Genomic DNA, 14,422 nt, shown 5'->3' on the forward strand with positions numbered 1-14,422 from the left:
AGCCACCCCTCACGCTCCATCCGTCCGCTGACAGGCGTTTGGAGCTTCGGCCTCGCGGTGCTGGCTTTTCGAGGTGTGGCCCGTGGACCAGCGTCAGGATCGCCGGGGAGCCCGTGAGAACCGCAGGATCGCAGGCCTCCCCCCTCCCCCCAGAAATGCCCCTCCACAAGATCCCCAGTGTTCCCAGCTTGGGGAGCCCCAGCCACGCGGGTCCCGGGCTCAGCGGTGCACGGGCTCACCAGTATACCTGTTCCCCTCACCGCTGGGGCTTTCTCCATCCCGTACGTGGTCTTGCGTTGGAATCGGGAGATACTTGGTGAGCCGGGGAACAAGACGTGGTGGAGGCCTCCCCTTCGAACTGGCGACCAGAGGTTCCCACACACCAACTTGGGGCTGGAGGTCCGCGATTTCAGCTCCGCTCTGCCATTTGCTGGCCGCACAGCTTCCCGGAGCCTCTCTCTCGAGGTCAAGGGGGCTGTCTAGTGCTTCCCGAGGACACCCGTGGGCACTCACCACGGATGTGCCACCGGACCAGCATCCACACGCACACAGAGGCGCTTTTCTACGCCATCGGTCAACCGCCAACATATCGTGTAATGTACTTAATACTGTGGCCACTTAAACGCCACTACCTCCTTAATGCTACCCTCGCCCCACACGCAAATACTCTGCTTTCCAACCTTTTGGACTGTTTCTTCTGGTATTTATCTCTATACTTCTCAAGCACCTTCTTATGCTGCTGTTTTTTTGCTTTCAATTTTAGGTATTATCAATTAATCCATAAGGATGTAGGGATACGGATTTCTCTCTCTTACACCACCGATCCTATACACACTGCCAGGCTTCTCTCTCTCCACTCTCCCATGCTGGTTAAATCAGCATTCAACGTTAAATTACTATGACCATGTAAATACTATAAATGATGACACCACACAAATTATGATTATATCTACTTTCTTCCGTAACTTTTTGTTTGTTTTTCCTGGAGTTGATTATTGCTCCAACTTTTCATTTTCTTCTCTTCGTAGGTAAATATAAATCATTCCTAGAATTTTCTACTGGATTAGAAAGATTTCCCCTTGGCATAATCAAACACAGTAGTCTTCTGTCCATTTCATTTTGGGGGCATGTGTTCCCCAGACCTGATGAATAGCTATCATTCTGGGAATTTCTTCCACCCTCTCCAGTGTCGAGTTCTGTTCCCAAATTTCAGGTTCAGGTCATTCTCTTTCTTGTTTTGCCCCTTCTTTGCTAGAGCATATCCTCAAAGAGTTTCTTAAGAAAGAAGGCACAGAAAGCTAATTTTTGAGACCCTGTTATGCCTGAAAAGGATAGCTTGGATGGCAATAGAGTCCCTCTACTACCTTAAGCCTTTTAGGGGTATTACAAAAATTTTCAAACATGAAAGTAGAAAGCTAATATGATATAATATTCATCGCTCAGATACATCGATTGTCTTAATCCTTTCCAATCAGCTTATTTTACAGTCTGTCTCCTACAGTTCTATTTTCTGAAGTTTCCAGAGAACGGCCCTGCTCTTGCCTTTGCCTCTGACTCTCACTCAAGGAAGAGTGTTTCCTTGTGAGTCTGAACCCTGAGCCTCCATTCAGTGGGACTCTACCTGGAAGAATGACCTAGTCTGAGCTGATGTACCTTCCAGAGGGATTTTTCTGATTGCTTCAGCCAGACTTCCCAATTTTTATGTTAATTCTTATGATGGGGGTCCCGGACCACGAGGCTAATGTAAGTCTGGACCCCAAGTACACGAATGGCGTGCGCCCGTGATTCTGAGGTTTCAGGAGTGTGAGTGTTTCTTCCCCACGCTCAGATCCCAGCCCAGTGTAGACGAGCTGGCATGCCACGTTCCCCTTCCACTGAACTGGTTCTTCTCTCTTAGCCACAAGTGTAGCCTCCAGGCTCCCAGCTCCGTGCAGGGGAAGGGGAAGCTTACTTCCAGCCCCCCACCCCCACCAACTTTGTGTGGACAGGACTTCTCTCTCGTCCAAGCCCTTATTATGACATGGGGACCCACGTCTCCTCCGTAAGTGCATGTGCTTAAAAGGTCAGGCCTTCATTCCTGGGACGTGGACCTTTAAAGTTTCCTTCTTTTAAAGTCAGCTGTTGGCTTAAATGTTTGCCACGTCTCACCAGGCATTTCTACATGCGCGTAGCAGGAGCTTTGGGGTTATCTGGTTTATCGTGTTGTCCGACTGTTAAAGCCAAAGCCATTGTTGTAGTGCACCGCATCACTCACAACTGCAGGGTGAATGTGGGATCCCAGAGTCTGTGAGACATTTTCTCTGCACCCCCCCCAAGTCAAAGCACTGAGGATCCAACCTCCAAGGCAGAGAAAGACGTCTGTCCAGAGATGGAGAATAGGGAGTCTCTTCCTCTTTCTGAGAATTCAACCAAGCGGGCGGCAAGGGGCACAAGCAAAATGGTGAGCCCGCCTCTGCGGTGTGAGCACAGCCCGTGTCCGCCCGCAGAAGACCGTGGGAGCAGCCTGGCACAGCCCGAGCACAGTTCGCAGTGTGACCCTGAATCAACACCAGGCCCTGCCTCTGTTCTCTCCTTACCTGGCCGTGAACTATCTGGACCGTGTTTTTAAACCCCCCCAAGAGCTGCTGGATGTTTGCAGACACGGCCGCCAGCCCTTCCCCAGGCCCCTTCTCCGCGTGCCCAAGTGAAGTCTCTCAGAGCACCCGACACCTGCTTCGTCGCGTGAGCTCCCGGAGACCGGGCCGCCTTCGAAGGCTGAGCCGGATCTCTGAGCGTGTGCCTCCGGCTCCGAGCCCGGGGACGGACGCCGCGAGCACTGCACGCGTGCTGAGGGAGGGAACGAAGCGGAGGGCACTGGGCCGGCTCTCGTGGTGGAGCGGGCAGCGGAGGCCCAGAGAGCACAAGTCCTGGGTGGGATCCCAGCTGTCGTGGCTTGCCTCCAGCAGATCGGGGTTTGTAGCCGCTAGGTTTTTACATCCTAAATTATTTCCTAGTAATAATAGGAGTTGGCATTGGAGCTACTGGGCCATCGTGTGAACGTGGTTCAACAGGAAGCTCTTTATAAATGGTTAATCAGCCAAGGAAGCTAGACGGAGCCGACGGGGAGCTTCCCTGGGATTATACGAGGAAAGGGAGGCAGGATCCAGCGTGGAATCCAGGTGGACGGAGTTCCGAAGCTTACACACCGGAGGCCTCATTTAAAAGACAAAAGCAGCAGTGACCACAAGCTTTCATTATCGGATGTTTTTCAAAACACAGAAGTACGAGATGTGGTTGTAACCGGCTGATATAATGTCACACACGAGGGGAAAGCTGACAACCTCCCCTCCCCGCCCCGGGGCCCTAGGACACCCACACCGGCAGTCTGGTCAGTATGCTCGGAACACTTTCCCTTCGCTCATGCAAACCCGGACAAGTTCACGTGGGGCTTAAATTGTTTCTCATTCCCCATATATTATCTCACTATACTCATTCCTCTGCCGTTTGCCTTTTTTCCTTCATATACGACACACGCTCCTTACAAAAAAAAAAGAAAAGACCTGAACGTTCCTTTCTAACTTCTTCAGCTACTTCTACGAGCACACGAGGGCACCATTTTGCAAAGGTGGTGAGCTCCACAGCTGGCGGGGGTACTGGGGCCGCACACCCTGGCCACCCACGATCCGCCTTTGCTTTCCACGCTTTCCCCCACCCGTACGTCACGGGGTTGCCAGATCCAGCAAGTAAAAATGCATTACTTGGGACAGAAGCAGTTACAGAATAATTGCACGGGACGCAGTTATACTAGAAAAATGTGGCCCTGAAACTGAAATTTCACGGGGAACCCTACATGTCATCTGGCAACCCGATCATATAAACACACACACTGGGAGTCCCACTATAAACACTGCTTTGTCCCTCTGACCCCACACACCCAAGGACATGTCTCCAGGCCAGGTGATGTGGCTCTTCTCTCTTAACAGCCACATAAGAGGGCACAGTGTGGCTTCCCTAGTCTGTCCCTCCTGTCCCAAGCCCCCAGAAGGTTCCTCCGTGTCTCCTCGGTGCCACCTGCAGCTCAGGGTTTGTGCTTTGGGGACCGGGGACAGCAGCACGGAGGCATAGCCCGGGAACTGGCTTTTGCACTTTAAACACACCAGGTTTTCTATACGCATTTCTTCAGGAGAAATGCTGGCGGCCGGCTTCACGGAAAGGAAACCGAATGAGAACCTCCCGCTAACCTGGAACAGAAAAGGTGCACAGATGGAGAAGACTGCGTTTTACACCGTCTTCCTGCGCCCCCCCCCCTTTGGCAGTCTTTCCTTATGAAAAAGGAAGGATTTTCTTCTTGGGTTTTTTCCTCTTACAAGAAAAGGTTTAACTATTTTCCTTCGAACGGAGATACTGGTTTGCCAGCAGCCACAGACAAACCAGGAGAGAGGCCCCCGGCTCTTGGGCCTGGGAATCCCAGGTGTCAGGCACGTGGATGGGACATCTGGGCTGTAGTCTGGACACCTGGGGAACCCAGGCTTGTCTCTGGAGACTGAAAATACCCTCTCTGGCAGCTGTCCACCTTTCCTGAGATTCCTCACTGGTCCTTCCCGGTCAGAGACGCGGCGCTAGGAGCGGGCAGGACAGGAAGGGACAACGCGCAGGGAAAGGCAGAAACGGAAGGAGGCAGGGAGGATGCGGCTGCCGGGGGCAGGCCGGGGCTCAGGACGCACACCGGAGCCGGGAGGCTGGTGTCAGAGCCCCACATGCACCACCCCCTCCCCCCCCCCGCCTTTTTGCCTGGCCTTTAGGGACACCCTAGGGTGGCCGGGGAGGGGAGGGCCATGGAAAGTGGGTGCGTTAGACACCCACTCACGCCTTGTCTTAGGTGAGTCAGATGGGCTTTCCCGTGGGAACCACTTCCGAGTCGGGGAAAGGAAAGGGGGGGGGGGCCGAGCGCAGCGCCTCCTCCCACAGGCCGGGCACCGAGCTCCCGCACAGCCTCTTCCCCATCGCAGAGGGAAGCCCACCCTCAGTGGCGCGCACGCAGCCCCCAGACACGCCCGGACCCCGCCCCTACCCTGCGCTCCGCCTCCGACTCTGTGACCCGGGCCCTCTGCCCTCTGGGCCTCCCCAACCCCGAGCCCCATCCACGGCCCAGACCCCGCCCCCCCTCCTCCACCCCGCGGACCCGGCCCCCAGTACTCTCTCCGGCCCCCTCCCCGCTGGTGCCTGAACCTACCCCCTTCGTATTCCCGGAGCCCACCCCCCACGGACCCCCAGCCCCGCCCCACGCACCTTTGCGCAGGGAACCCGCCCTCCCGGGACCCCCGGACCAGGTCCCCCCAGACCCCGGCGCGCGTTCCGGGACACTTGGCGGGGCCGTCCGGCCCCCTGCACGCACCGCGGGGACCCTGGCGACCCCGGGTTGGGGCCTCGCGCCCAGGGCACAGCGGAGGCCCGCAGGCCTGGGCGCGTCACAAAGGCTCATCGCCAGCGAGGGCGCGCGTCCCGGAGGCCTGCGCGGAGTCGGCGTCGGAGCGCAGGCGGCGCGGGAGCAGGCGGGCGGCTTGCGGTCCCCGCAGCCCAAACCGGGCGCAACGAGCGGGGCGCGGTGAGCGGGTAATGGGGCCCCTGCCGCCTCCTCCTGGAAACAGGCGTCCTCGGGCACCTCCGGGCCGTGGGTGACGCGGCTTCCTTAGGTTTCTTCCCGGGCTGGCAGCTCCCCGCCTGGGGGACAGGTCTGTGAGCCCTTGGGGTGGGTTCCGATCCCTTCCCGCTCTCTGCGGGCGTTCGCGGGGAGACTTTCCCAAGTTGCAACACCTCTGTTTCCCCACCTGCAAACTGGGTGTGTTCACCGCGCCCAGCAGGGACCTCCCCCAGAAGCGCCTTGGCCTCCACTTACCAGGCGCAAACGCGGTATAGCCTCTGATGCGCACCGGGCACCTGCACGGATCAGCTCATTTAATCCTCCCGCCGCTAAGACAGAGGCGCCACTATTATCCCTGGTTTTCAGATGTGGAGACTGAGGCACAGAGAAAATTAACTTGCCCGAGGTCATCCCTAGCAACTGATGGAACCAGGACCCGACCTCTGAGCTCCACCGCCTGCGGCTGGCGAGGTCGTTTAGGAGGGGAGGATGTGCCCAGTACCGACTGTGGCTTTTGGCTTTCCCAGCCCGCGGATCGGTTCTGCCCACACCACCCCGCGGTTCCGTGTCTGAGAGCTCCTGCGCCCAGTGACTGCTAGGGCAAAGGCTTTTGCTCAGCTCTGGGAGTGGCTTGGCCTCTCTCACGCGCCTAGCTCCAAGCAAAGCGCTGGGGACCCAGTTCTGTGAACAAAGAGACGACCCTCTCTCTTCCTTTGTTCAGTGTGCAAGTGCGACTCACAAGAATGAGGCCGTCCCTGGTCTCAAGGGGTGTGTGAGTCCCGCGGGAGACAGGCTGGGACGAGGATCATCGTCAGGGACAGACACGGGAGAGAGGGGAACCCTGGACGGGGCCAGGCCGCTGCCAAATCCCGCATGCAGGTCTGCCTGGATCCGGAGGTGGGGGAGGGCGCCGGGCCCCAGAGGACCCAGCAGAACCAGCCTCCCACACGTCACCACCGTCGGGGGCGCCCGGGGGTCCGTCACAGGGAGAGCCGAGAGGAGAGCGGCACGGACGCCCACCACGGTTGCGCGCGGATCCTAGATGCAGCGGGGGACAGGCACGGAGAGCAAGTGAGCGACGCTCACGAGCTCACGCGCAGACACATGTCCGTCCCGCATTGAGAAATGCGATTAACGCGTCCCTCGGCTCCTGAGGGCTGTGTGACCACAGGCAGGCGCCCTCACCCCTCTGGGGCTCAGTTTCCATCTGTAAAGACATACTTCCCAGAGCTCCTCCGGCCCTGCGGTTTCGTGAGCCGTGAGGATAATCTCGGGCCACTTGGTCAAGTGGCTGGCAGAAGCGTTCCGGGGCCACAGGGCCGCCAGCTTGAAGAGCGGGGCCTCTGGGAGAGACAGGGAGAGGGAAAGAGGAGAAGTTTCAGGCCAGGGAAACGTGGAAATCAAACCGTCAGGAAAACCTCAGCAGATGGCTCCTGTAGAAAGTCCCAGGGCCCAGCACCCCAGGTGGGCGGTGGCCGGGCCCTCCCGGGGCCTCCCTAGCTTCGCAGAGGTCTCGCCTGCAGCCCGGCTGCCAGGTCGTCCCCACTTCTACGTTCCCAGTCACCGTGTCCCGCAAAGAACGCGTAAACCCACGCATCCCCGCGGTCCCGCTGCCCTAGCCCCAGGCTCGGAGCCCAAAGTGTGCTCTGGCCACTCATCCTCCCCCTCCCTGGAGGGTCCTTTCTAACGTCAGACTGACAACACCTGTGGGCGCAGGATCCTTGGCCCTTGCCCAGCCCCAGCGGCCTCATGGGAGGCTCTCCGCCCGTGACCCTTGATGTGCCGCTAAGCCTTTGAATGCAAGGTCCCAGAAGGGGACCCGGCATGTCGGAATTCCAGTCTTGGCCCCTAGGACGCAGCCTCTGTCTGCATCGCTCCGGGGCCCCTTGACCCGGCACCTCCCCCCTGTTCCGGCTCCAACCCCCACCCCCACAAGTGAAGTGACAATTTTTAGTTCCCCGCACGTGAACAGATCCCATTCGTTCCCAGTTCTGTGGCTTTGTGCCACGGTGCCCTCTGCGTGAAGCCCCTCCCAGATGCCGCCTCCTCTGAACAGCCCTGTCCCCAGGCTTCTCACTCCTGGGACTGTGCTGGGCGCGGGTCCCGGTGTGCGTGTGTCCGAGAGACCCCGACGGCCTGGGTCTCTGCGGGCCTTCACGGCGAGGCTCACCCCTCACGGAAGGGCTGCGCGTGCGGCCGGGCTGCGAGTTCGTTCAAGGGGGTCTGGTTTCTGTTCGGCAGGTCACGGTGCTTCCTTTTTCCTCCCCACAGAAGACGAGCGGTCGCTTTTGTTTCCTCGTTTTTGGGAGCCCCTGCCTACCGCACGGCTGCTCTGGACACCCCGGCTCCTCGATGGACGAAGAAAGCCAAGCCGTCCAGCCCCGAGACCAGAGCTGCTGGGCCGCCCTGCCCGACGTGTGCCTGCGTCGCGTGTTCTGGTGGCTGGGAGACAGGGACAGGTCCCGGGCCGCCCTCGTCTGCAGAAAGTGGAACCAGATGATGTACTCGGCTGACCTCTGGCGGCACAGGACCATCACGTTCAGCGGGAGACCCTCCAGGGTGCACGCGTCCGAGTTCGAGTCGGCTCTCTGGTACGTGAAGAAATTTGGCCGCTATCTGGAGCACCTGGAGATCAAGTTTCTGAACCCTTACAATGCCGTGCTCACCAAGAAGTTCCAGGTCACCATGCGAGGCCTCCTGTCCTGTCTGGGCAAGGACAACCACCGCCTGAAGTCGCTGTCCGTGCAGCACCTGGAGCTGGACCGTCCCGTCTGGAGGAACGGCATCCGCGGCTCGCTCATCAAGAGCCTGAGCTGCTTCTTGAGGAGAGCGGGAAGGCAGCTGGATCACCTCAGCCTGAAAGGGGCCAGGCTGACCGTGGAGCAGGGCTGCGCCGTGCTCGGCTCCCTGAGCTGCTCACGGGGGGGCGAGAGCCTGGTGTCCCGGCTCAACATCGAGGACTACTTCAGCCGCCACCTGGCCGTCTACAGCAGCCCCCAGTTCAGCAAGACCATGGCCACGTTCCGCAGCCTGGTGTCCCTGAGCCTCAACTACAACTGCGTCTCGGACGAGCTGCTGGACGGCCTGTGCGAGAACAACGCCAGGACCCTCTGGACCATAAACATCAAGTGCCACGTCCACGACCCCCACGGCCAGGTCATCTGGGGCATGTCCTGGGCCAGGCTGGCCAGGCGCGCCTCCAACCTCAAGGTGAACTTCTTCTTCGAGCGGGTCATGAAGCACGAGCGCCTGGCCCGGGTCCTCCTGCAGGAGATCCCCGTTCGGGGCCTCAGTCTGAGAAGCTGCTACTTCAGCGACCCGGACTGGTCCATGAGGCCCACGCTGACGGATCTCCTGCCCACCTTCCGGCACACGCTGCAGGTAGGGGGGCCGAGGGCCGGGAGGCTCCCCCGGGGCAGAGGCCTCTCCTCCACTGCCTGCTCCCGGCCGGGCCTGTGCCCACTCAGACCGACGCTCGGGCTATGTTCCCGGACTTCGCGTCCCCCCACCCCCACCCCCCGCCCCTGCCCCGGCGTCACAGCGGGTGACAGCTACTGCTCACCCGTGCACGCGCAGCATGAGGCACTGTTGGGTGGGCCACCCGCCAGGGAGAGCCCTCTGTGCCCTCTCGGAGCCTCTCCAGGTTGAGGGCGGGTCTGAGGCCGCTTCCTCCCGGCACCGGGTCCCGGCAGCACACGGGAGTCTGACTCCAGACCAGACCCACCAAGTCACTGAGGAGCCCAGGGGCGTGCGCGGCCCTCTCCCCTGGCCGCTTCCCCATCTGTAAAATCGGGATCGTTGTGTCCCTCCGAGGACCTCCAGGGAGGCTGGGACGATTGAGGTCAACTGATACAAATACCACCACCAACGAGGGCCTCTGAGTGCCAATAACTCATTTGAAGCCTGCCTGTTACTGTCCTTCCGTGGGGGGGGGGGGGGGGGGTGGCCGTCTGGTGGCCCGGCCGGGAGGCTGAGGGGCTGGGACCAGCGCCTCGGGCTCTGAGCTCCAAATGCCTCTTGCAGATTGGGTGAAATCACCCACACGTCCGGTCTGTTACCTGTGGCCCTGGGGCCACCGTGGTCGTCTGACCCACAGCCGGGCCGCAGGCGTGTTGTGGGAGGACCCGGCCGGTGCCCAGCATCTCTGCCCACTGCACCCCCCCCACCCCATCTCCCCTTCGCTGCCTTTCCAGAAACTGACGTTTGAGTTCAACAACAACCACGAGTCCCTGGACGAGGAACTGTGCTTCCTCGTCTCATCCTGCAGGAAGCTGTTCTACTTCAAAATCTGGGCTTTCCTGGACGTCAGGTTCGTGGAGCGGATCCTGAAGAGCCAGGAGGAAGGGCAGTGTTCCCTGCGCACTCTCAAGGTGGGGCCCTGGGTCTGTCTCCGGCGGTACCTGCGCGGGAGGGGGCCCAGAGCCCCCTCTCCCCAGCAGCTGGCTTTGGGCTGTGCCCGGCGATGCCCGACCGTGCGCGCCCGAGGCTGGGGCCAGCGTGGGGCCGGCCTGGCGCAGTCACGGTGCGCGTGTCGTGTTTCTGTGCTGCGCAGGTGCGAATTTACACGAACAGGTACGAGACCAACGACGAGGACAGGACGCTGCGTGAGATTCACCGGAAGTACAGGAAACTCATCGACTCCGAGCTCAACTATTTCGTCATCGCTTACCCCATGATGTAGGGAGCACTCTCCGAGGGCGTCGGAGCCCCCCGCCGGTTCCCACAGAAGGACCCGGAACCCCCCCTCCCACTCCCTGTGTCCAAGTTGCCAGTTCCACCCCATCCGACGCCCCAACAAAGGCTGGGGCCGCTGGTGATGTGCCTTTAAAGTGCTATCTTTACCAACTACCCAGGGCTGGCTTCTCCTTGGTCCCCGGGCGTGGGCTGCATGGCCTGCCTCAGGCGGGAGCTGAGAGCCCGGAGCCACACAGAGTAGTGCCTCGCCCAACTCCTAGAACACCTAGAACACCTCGGGGGGGGGCAAACAGAACCACACTTTCCCCCAACTGGCCAATTCGGAAAAGCCTGGTGTCCCTGGTGACCACAGGAGCCCCAGCACCAGCTCAGCGCTGGGTTGGAAATGCACGTCCTCTGGGAGGTGGGGAAATTCCCGCTTGTAAGTTTTTTTTAACTTTTATTTATTTTTGAGAGAGAGAGAGCGCGCACGTGTGAGCAGGGGAGGGGCAGAGAGGGAGACACAGAATCTGAAGCAGGCTCCAGGCTCTGAGCTGTCAGCATGGAACCTGACGTGGGGCTCCAACTCACGAACCCGAGAACATGACCTGAGCCCAAGTCCGGTGCTTAACCGACGGAGCCACCCAGGCGCCCCCAAACTCCCGCTTTTAAATGCAGCCGCTCAGAACTGGGCCCACCTCCCCTGACCCCTGCACAGTGACCCCACACCAGCGGTGCTGTGGCCGTCACTCCCACTTACAAAGAATTGTAATGTCCTGGGGACACATCCCTAATTCGGTGTTAAGTGAGAAGGCCAGGACACAAAGCTGCATGTTTGGTGGGATATCAATCATGTAAAGTGTGTAGGGGGGTGTTTTGAAAGCAGAGAAGAGCTACCCCAGAAATGTTAACAGCGTCCCTGGGTGACGGGATTATACGTGGTTTTTGTTTTCCTTTTTATGCTTTACCCCACTTCTCAAACTTTCTACAAGGGCTGTGTGTTATTTTTAGAATGGAGGGGGTGGTCTCCTGTGTTTTAAATAGGACGTAATTACAAATCCTTGGGCCCAGGCCCCAGACATGTATTAATCCTGGTCTTTTGAGATTTTTGTGCATATATTTGCATGTAGGGTTTTTTCCCCAATAGACCTCAATTAATAAAATTTCAGAATACCTTCGACAAGGGTCTCGTTGCAGACTTGATTCGCGTAGCCTTCTGTGTGCTCTGTCCACATCTGTGCAGCTGCCCAGGCCTCTGTTAGAGTTCCTGTGGATCCAGTGTTTTTGAGGTCCCAGCACCTCCGCGGCCACGGCCCCAGGAACCACCCTGCAGCTGCTGGGTCCACGTGGCTCCTGTCTCACTAGCATTCAGGATAGACCAACACGGGCGAGGGGGTAGGTCCCCCTGTTGGGGCACCAGAGGGGCCCTGGGAGCCACAAGGGCACAGCCAGCTCAGTGAGGAGAGCCTCGGCTAGAATGCAGACCACCTGTAAGAATGACTGGCTGGTTGACTGATTGGCTATTTGGTTGACTGGCTGGTTGATCGACTGATTGGCTGGTTGGTTGACTGATTGGCTGGTTGGTTGATTGGCTGGCTGATTAACTGGCTGGTTGATTGACTGATCGTCTGGTTGGTTGACTGATCGGCTACTTGGTTGACTGATTGGCTGGTTGATCGACTGATTGGCTGGTTGGTTGATTGACTGATTGGCTATTTGGTTGATTGGCTGGCTGATTAACTGGCTGGTTGATTGACTGATCGTCTAGTTGGTTGACTGATTGGCTGGTTGATCGACTGATTGGCTGGTTGATCGACTGATTGGCTGGTTGGTTGACTGATTGGCTGGTTGGTTGATTGACTGATTGGCTATTTGGTTGATTGGCTGGCTGATTAAGTGGCTGGTTGGTTGACTGATCGTCTGGTTGGTTGACTGATTGGCTGGTTGATCGACTGATTGGCTGGTTGGTTGACTGATTGGCTACTTGGTTGACTGATTGGCTACTTGGTTGACTGATTGGCTGGTTGATCGACTGATTGGCTGGTTGATCGACTGATTGGCTGGTTGGTTGACTGATCGTCTAGTTGGTTGACTGATTGGCTACTTGGTTGACTGATTGGCTGGTTGATCGACTGATTGGCTGGTTGGTTGACTGATTGGCTACTTGGTTGACTGATTGGCTGGTTGATCGACTGATTGGCTGGTTGGTTGATTGGCTGGCTGATTAACTGGCTGGTTGATTGACTGATCGTCTAGTTGGTTGACTGATTGGCTGGTTGATCGACTGATTGGCTGGTTGATCGACTGATTGGCTGGTTGATCGACTGATTGGCTGGTTGGTTGACTGATCGTCTAGTTGGTTGACTGATTGGCTACTTGGTTGACTGATTGGCTGGTTGATCGACTGATTGGCTGGTTGGTTGACTGATTGGCTACTTGGTTGACTGATTGGCTGGTTGGTTGACTGATTGGCTGGTTGGTTGATTGACTGATTGGCTATTTGGTTGATTGGCTGGCTGATTAACTGGCTGGTTGATTGACTGATCGTCTAGTTGGTTGACTGATTGGCTGGTTGATCGACTGATTGGCTGGTTGATCGACTGATTGGCTGGTTGGTTGACTGATTGGCTGGTTGGTTGATTGACTGATTGGCTATTTGGTTGATTGGCTGGCTGATTAAGTGGCTGGTTGGTTGACTGATCGTCTGGTTGGTTGACTGATTGGCTGGTTGATCGACTGATTGGCTGGTTGGTTGACTGATTGGCTACTTGGTTGACTGATTGGCTACTTGGTTGACTGATTGGCTGGTTGATCGACTGATTGGCTGGTTGATCGACTGATTGGCTGGTTGGTTGACTGATCGTCTAGTTGGTTGACTGATTGGCTACTTGGTTGACTGATTGGCTGGTTGATCGACTGATTGGCTGGTTGGTTGACTGATTGGCTACTTGGTTGACTGATTGGCTGGTTGATCGACTGATTGGCTGGTTGATCGACTGATTGGCTGGTTGGTTGACTGATTGGCTGGTTGATCGACTGATCGGCTGGTTGATCGACTGATTGGCTGGTTGGTTGACTGATTGGCTGGTTGATCGACTGATCGGCTGGTTGATCAACTGATTGGCTGGTTGGTTGACTGATCGTCTAGTTGGTTGACTGATTGGCTGGTTGATCGACTGATTGGCTGGTTGGTTGACTGATTGGCTACTTGGTTGACTGATTGGCTGGTTGATCGACTGATTGGCTGGTTGATCGACTGATTGGCTGGTTGGTTGACTGATTGGCTACTTGGTTGACTGATTGGCTGGTTGATCGACTGATTGGCTGGTTGGTTGATTGGCTGATCGTCTAGTTGGTTGACTGATTGGCTGGTTGATCGACTGATTGGCTGGTTGATCGACTGATTGGCTGGTTGATCGACTGATTGGCTGGTTGGTTGACTGATCGTCTAGTTGGTTGACTGATTGGCTGGTTGATCGACTGATTGGCTGGTTGGTTGACTGATTGGCTACTTGGTTGACTGATTGGCTGGTTGATCGACTGATTGGCTGGTTGATCGACTGATTGGCTGGTTGATCGACTGATTGGCTGGTTGGTTGACTGATTGGCTACTTGGTTGACTGATTGGCTGGTTGATCGACTGATTGGCTGGTTGGTTGATTGGCTGGCTGATTAACTGGCTGGTTGATTGACTGATCGTCTAGTTGGTTGACTGATTGGCTGGTTGATCGACTGATTGGCTGGTTGATCGACTGATTGGCTGGTTGATCGACTGATTGGCTGGTTGGTTGACTGATCGTCTAGTTGGTTGACTGATTGGCTACTTGGTTGACTGATTGGCTGGTTGATCGACTGATTGGCTGGTTGGTTGACTGATTGGCTACTTGGTTGACTGATTGGCTGGTTGGTTGACTGATTGGCTGGTTGGTTGATTGACTGATTGGCTATTTGGTTGATTGGCTGGCTGATTAACTGGCTGGTTGATTGACTGATCGTCTAGTTGGTTGACTGATTGGCTGGTTGATCGACTGATTGGCTACTTGGTTGACTGATTGGCTACTTGGTTGACTGATCGTCTGGTTGGTTGACTGATTGGCTGGTTGATCGACTGATTGGCTGGTTGGTTGA

General features: G+C 57.2%; 1 protein-coding gene across 1 annotated transcript; it reads left to right on the forward strand.

The window, feature by feature from the left end:
• Nucleotides 1-7,972: 7,972 nt before the first annotated feature.
• On the forward strand, nt 7,973-10,301 carry FBXO39 (F-box protein 39). The gene is made up of 3 exons (XM_047089759.1): nt 7,973-9,001; nt 9,814-9,990; nt 10,173-10,301. Exons 1-3 carry the CDS (start codon nt 7,973-7,975, stop codon nt 10,299-10,301), a joined length of 1,335 nt encoding a protein of 444 aa, XP_046945715.1.
• The last annotated feature ends 4,121 nt before the right edge of the window (nt 10,302-14,422 follow it).

Source organism: Lynx rufus, unplaced genomic scaffold (genome assembly GCF_022079265.1).
Source record: "Lynx rufus isolate CCGP_SWC_20201006 ecotype Redwood Valley unplaced genomic scaffold, mLynRuf1.p SCAF_28, whole genome shotgun sequence".
NCBI classification, from domain to species: domain Eukaryota; kingdom Metazoa; phylum Chordata; class Mammalia; order Carnivora; family Felidae; genus Lynx; species Lynx rufus.